Here is a 6,000-nt window from a genome sequence, read left to right as displayed (position 1 = left end):
GCGGGGTTTGCGTGGCGAGCCCTCCCCGGTGCCTCCGGGGGCTGGGAGCAGAAGGCTCACCAGGAGCCGCAGGCTGGGGAGGTGCTCCTGGCCCTGGGAAGGGCAGCCAGGGAAGAAGGCAGAGCAGGGATCCTTTGGAACGGCCGCAGCGGGACCGCGGCCGCACACGGGCTGCGGTGCTGGCCGTGCCCCAGGGATGCCCTGAAGCCCCGGGGGGGCTGTGGCTGCGTCCCAGCACCCCAAACGCGGCGGTCAGAGCGACCCTGGGGCTCCCGCGGTGCTCCTGGCCCCCGGTGGTCGCGGCGGCTGCGGGCCCGCCCGTCCGGGGCGGGGCTCGGCGGGGCGGGGGCTCGGACCCAGCCCGGCCGCGCTCGCCGTCAGAACCGGAGCCGTCCGCAGGTGCGCAGGTAGGAGCCGCTCCCGGAGCGCCGGACACCCCTTCCCTCCCGCCCGCTGCCGGCTCGCTGTCGCCCCGCCTGTCGCGACTCGTGGGCCCGGCCGCCGGGGAGCCCCCGAGCCGCCAGCGGGGCAGGGCTGGGGCCGCGGGGGTGCGGCCTGCGGCAGAGCCGGGAACCCCGCGCTGCCTGCCCCGAGCACCCTGTGCAGGTACACACGGGCCGGGGGAGGCTATGAGAGCCGCTTCACGCCGGGCCTGAAGGAGCAGCTGTGGAACAGCTCTCCCAGCTCGTGGTTGCGGCGTCCCTCTGGGAATCCATCCCTTCGGCGCTGAGGGATGTGGTGGTGACAGAGCTCGGCAGGGTCCCCCTCAGCCGGGTCGCTGCACAGCGGTCCCTGAAGAAGCTCACCTGTGTTCAGTCTGTGGGGTGGGACAGGTACTGACTTCCCCAGGTGCTGTCAGGACATGCGGGCTGTGTCCGGTTAAGTTCCCTGGAGGGAATTTAGGGTGTCAGAAAGGCTATTCAGCTGTGCTGTGGTGCCTCACGGAGAGAAGGGCGAGATCCTCTCTGAGTGACAGAAAGATGCTGGGTGCTGATGTCCACGGTCGCTTGGGATCTCAGCTTTTAGTTAGAGCATCATGCTTGTGCCAGACATTTGATTCAGAGCCCTTAAGCTATAAAGGTTGCAGAAATTATGAGTTAACCCTTCTGCCTTTTTTTTTCTTTTTTTTTTTTTTTCTTTTCAAGCAAAGCTACTTTTGAAAGCGACCCTAAGGGTTGTCTGATCAATATTCACACAGTCCTCATGCCATGGCAATGTAGTTATGCATGGTTAATTAGGAATAGCAATTCAATATGGAGGAGGGCAGTGTGTGAAAGGTATATCCTGACACTGACTGCCTGTTGTGTCTTCTGTGCTCAAACAGATGACAGTCCCTAAAAGAAGGGGACTTGATTCTTGCCCACTTTCTGCTTTTGGGTAATGGGATGAAGACAGGGGCTCCTATTTGCTTGACAAATGTCCTGCTCTTGATTTCACTGCTGAACTATTAAAAGTCAGATTGTTTTGTTGTGGTTATCTATGCCCAGCTGTCAGCATTTTCTGAACCTGGGTGCTGAAAGTGCAGTTGTTTCATTTCCCATTTTAAGATTCTTTGTGCTGCAGTGTTTGCTTTTCACATGCAGAGCAGGGATGTGTGCTTGTAAGGACACCAACGTTTTCAACTGGGGTTTCTTTTTTTTCTTGGAAGAAATGTAATGTCCATGTTTTTGTGTCTTCCCCCAGCCATTTCCGGGCAGCCTGAGATTGCAAGATTGCGGTTTGGCTCAAAAGAGAGACTTTAAGGTCCCAGTCCTGCAGTCCAAGCTGAGCCAATGAGCTGTGATCGCAGCTTAAGTGGGAGCAAAGAAGCAAAGAAAGGTCTGTGAGGAAGGAGAGAGAGGATCCTTGCAAGTATATTGGGAAGGATACACTTGGATAGGAGGTGGTGGCAGGTGAGGAAGCTGCTGCTGCAGTAGAAAGCTTGGACCAGGACTCTGAGTGCACGCTCTTCTGTGTCACTGATTTCCAGTGTGACGTCGCAGCGAGCAAATCACTGGCCTTGTTGTCTAAAATGGGAATAATTGTGGTGTTTTGCTGTCTCAAGAAGACTTGCAAAAGTCTCTCCTTGATTTATGTCCCTGCAGGTTGCAGAAGAGGTCACCTGAGGTTCAGGGATGAAGGCAGGATGAGAGTGAAAAGGAAGCAAAAAGCATTGGGAATAGGTGGAGAGAGAAGGGCAGAGTGAATGGGAGGAGAGGAAAAGACTGATGAAGCTTCAAAAACCATGAAAGGAACTGTTAAAACAGTTATAGGTTACCTCACATGGAGTTTATTGCACATTTTTAATGCAGAGGTTGCTGCTGGATGGTCCTGCGTGCTGGGGAGGGGTCTGGGCTGCCTCTCCCATGGGTAGCAAAAGGAAGGGAGCAAAAGCCTGGAGGATGTGGGCTGATCTGTTGCAATGGTGGGGAGAGTATCCAGCGTCCTCTCTGCAATTTCCTGAGCTGGGGCAGGTCCAGGTACTTAGGGAGAGAACTTCAGCTCTTGCTGTGTTATTTCCTGCTTCTCGTGAGGAACCGCTGGTATTAATAGTGGTGACTGCCTAAACCAGAAGAGCCAGTGGCCCTTCAGTTTTGGCACCACAGGACTGCAAGAGTGGGTTTTGCCTGGCCAAGATACTGAGGATGGCCACAGCTTTGTCAGGAGAGTCTCCCCAGTGTGGTCTTGGCCCAGCTGAATGCTCTTGGAGGTGGTTTAATGTGGTCTCCTACAGGAAAGTCTGTCTCTGAAGATATTTCGATAGACTTAAAAAGTAATAATCCCTCTGGATGCAATGTAGAGGCTGCTCACACAGGCTTGGCCTCCGTTTAACAGCTGGAAGCTCTTCCCTGCTCCCCCCGTGTTGTGTTTGCTTGAAGGGAAGCACTGTATGGCACCTTCCTACTGTAGCTCACCCAAACACCCTACAAACTGCAATTTATGGATGTAGGAGCTTGAGACACTGGTAAACAAAGGAAATTGATTCCTACAAATAAGGAATGCTGGCGATGAAGTGGTGAACACCACAGAAAAGCCTGTCTATGATTGCTTACCTCATACTTTGCTTCTCAGGGCAAATGGTTTCCACAGGTCTCAACAGAGTCAAAAGACAGTCCCTGTGCCAGAGAGGGTCACTTTAGTGGGATGACAAAAGCCAAGTCATGGGTACTGCACATCCGTTCCTTGCAGCTTCCCCTCTGGCCCATCACCTGGCTGCTGCTCCTCCGAGGCTTTGGTGGTTAATATGTGAAGAAGAGGACGTCTTTCTGTGGAGGAGGAGGAAGTCCTTAGGCTGAAGAGGTTGATGAGGGAAAACTGTCCTGAGAAACAGTGTGCTCTGCCACAGTCCCCTAACAGCTCACAGGTCTTGGGTATTTTCCCCATGACCAGTTGCCTTTACCAAAGGAGTTGCTGCTCTGGGGACAGTGTACATCTCTCCAAAAGTGTAGAGCTGCAAAGTGCAGTGAAGAAAGGAGCTTATACTTCAAAAAGGTGAATAGAAGAGGGAATTGAAAGGGATAAGAGATAGGAAAATCAGGGTAAACAGGTTGGAGAAGCCCTGCTTACACCCCATGAGACGTTCTGTAACTTGAATGTGTGTTTTTTGTTTGGTAGGGAAAAAATAGTGGCAGGATAGAAAAGGCAGGGGAACCTGGAATTTTTCTGGCTTTGCAGGGTGTGTACTCTCTCATGTATAAACTGTAGGAGAAGGAGACAATATGATCAGGAGTAATACTCGGCCAAGTCTGTTCCCTTGGGCTTAGTCTGTTTTTCCTTACCTTCAAAGCTATTTGTAAGTCAACACTTGCAGTTTCACCTCCCTGTTAAGTGTTCTTTGCCACTCCCAACACTTCCATTGTTTTCCTGATAATGGGACAAACCTTTTGGGCAGGCTTCCTTCCCCCTTCCTATGTAATGTGTGTCTTGGCTTTGCTTGCTCGTACAGGTTGGAAATGATTGAAGACATTTGTGATTTTTGGAACTGAGGAGCAAATAAAACACCTCTATCAGTTTACTAATACCCTTTCAAGACCTCTGTACGTTATGGGAGGAGAAACACTCAATCTGCTTGTTGCTGCTTCATTAGATTGGGGTGGTTGAGGTGGAGGACAATGACTAGACAGCCTGTCTGCACAGTGCCTCTGACTTCCTGGGCTTTGCCATAACATCAGCCTGCATTTCTGTATTGCTTGCAGAGCAAGGAGATGGTTTCAGAGACTCTTTCCTCACAGCACAGGTGTCTTATTATTTTATAAAGCCTTTTTTGCCCTCCTCATTTTCCAGCAACTCTTTACTTTGGGGTTTGGCTGGGACTTAGAGGTAAGTGCCCTTCTCACAAGCATCCCAAACCAAAGGATTCTCAAGGGGAACCTTGTGGTCATGGTGGTGCTGTGAGACTGTGGATTTGGTCTGTGTTGAGACTCTGCTAGAGATATCCCTCGTGTCTCAGAAGTCTGGTGCAAGTGGCCCCAGTCTTGAGCATCTCTGTTTTAAGGAAAATTTCCTGTCTGACCACCCAGAAACCACTCTTGTCAGTCACACTTCCACCATCCCAGGCTGTTACTGCTGGGACCGAAGCCCTTTCACAGTGGGTAGTTCCATTAAGCCAATATGTGCCTTGCTTGATTCCCCACACACCCCACATTTACACAGTCAGACAGGTTTTCCTCACTGGCTGGACCCCAGGATTCCCATAGCAGAGTCCCAGAAGCCTGGACCCTTTAAGTAATTTAATCATGGTGTAGTAACACCACAACAGCTTGGTTTGATGTCTTCAGGTGGACTCCCTGCATTAAAGAATCCCTGGCCTTTTATATCCTCACAGTCTGTGTGCCTATTCCAAACGGGTTATTTAGTCTGGGGTCTTCTCACTCTTTATTTGGGTTCTACAGAGTCTCTGGGTAACCAGCCACCCTTGGCCAGTGCCACAGGTCTTCATGTCCTCTGCTAGGCAAGGAATGGATGCCAGGTCATGGCTCCTTGGATGTGGCTCCAGCCACCACCACAGCCTGCTCACCTAGATACTACTTGCATTCCTCAACATGTGCACTTGGAGAGAATAAGGCGTCTGCCCTGGGAGGTGGGCAGTCCAGCACACACTGGGAGGACTCACTGGGAGCTGGTTGTCACCTGACTTGTGCGGCCCCTGAGGCAGGAGGAGCTGGGCTGGCTGTATTTTGCAGTGAGTGCTCCCTGGCAGAACGGGATCCCTGGGGCAAAGAAACACACAGCACCTGCAAAATGCAGTTCTCCTCAGCTCACCCTGGCTCTCCTGCCTGGTTTCACTGCCTGCTGCCCCAGCTCCTTCTGTCTGAACTGGATGTTACCTTCTACCTCACCCAGCTCATCTCTCTGTCTCCTTTACCTCTTTGCAGGCTGAGGGCCAGGACTGCCCAAGCTCCACTCATGATAAGAGTGGGACCTCATGGAAGTCAGTGTGATCTGGCATAGGTCCATGGGTCAAAGCCTGCAGAGCACCCCTTTAGTCCTGTGGTGGCAAATCATACTAATTTTTCTTTTCTAACACCCAGGAGCGTGGTCTGGAAGTGGGGTGTGCCTGGTTTGTGCAGCATCAAATGCAAGACAGGCAGACTCAGCCCACAAGAGTTGAAAGTCGGCGTTTCTGGCTGTAACACAGCAGCTCGGCACTGGTTGCTAAATGGCCTGTAAGTACTTAGACCCATATGTGATGAGACTGAAGGTTGTAGGGCAGCAAGAAGCAGAAAACCAAGGGCCCTCTTTGAAGTACAGTGGGATGCACTGGCCTCAGGACCCAGCAGTGCTGCAGGGATATCTCTGGGTCAGACACTGTAGATGTCAATATGTCCTTTTCTGGCCCTGTTTTTTAGTGATTAGGTTTCATTCCTTTGTTGCACTTGGCCCATCTCTGATAGGTTTATGTTGGCCAGAGGATTTCCTTAGCACCCTGCGTCCCAGTGTGTGAAATGAGACAAGAAACTTACTGATGTTGCCCTTGGTGAAAACATTGCCTCTCAACATTGTTGCAGGATTACTGAAGCA

General features: G+C 51.8%; 1 protein-coding gene across 7 annotated transcripts in view; it reads left to right on the top strand.

The window, feature by feature from the left end:
* Positions 1-324: 324 nt before the first annotated feature.
* TMEM150C (transmembrane protein 150C) overlaps positions 325-6,000 on the top strand; it is a 22,170-nt gene continuing 16,494 nt past the window's right edge. For 2 of the 7 annotated variants that reach the window (XM_014880575.2, XM_088164044.1), the window contains exon 1: positions 350-407. Coding sequence is in view for 5 of the 7 variants with exons in the window: in XM_088164039.1 (XP_088020165.1) it covers positions 5,639-5,645 (7 nt within the window). In the remaining 2 variants the exon portion in view is untranslated. Of the gene's footprint in view, positions 408-1,683; positions 1,893-5,510; positions 5,646-6,000 lie in introns of all 7 variants that reach the window. The other 5 variants (XM_088164042.1, XM_088164039.1, XM_088164041.1 and 2 more) reach the window with 5 other exon arrangements.

Source organism: Sturnus vulgaris, chromosome 4 (assembly GCF_052056855.1).
Source record: "Sturnus vulgaris isolate bStuVul1 chromosome 4, bStuVul1.hap1, whole genome shotgun sequence".
NCBI classification, from domain to species: Eukaryota; Metazoa; Chordata; class Aves; order Passeriformes; family Sturnidae; genus Sturnus; species Sturnus vulgaris.
Note: the sequence above shows the minus strand (reverse complement) of the source record. Positions and strands in the feature narration are given on the sequence as shown.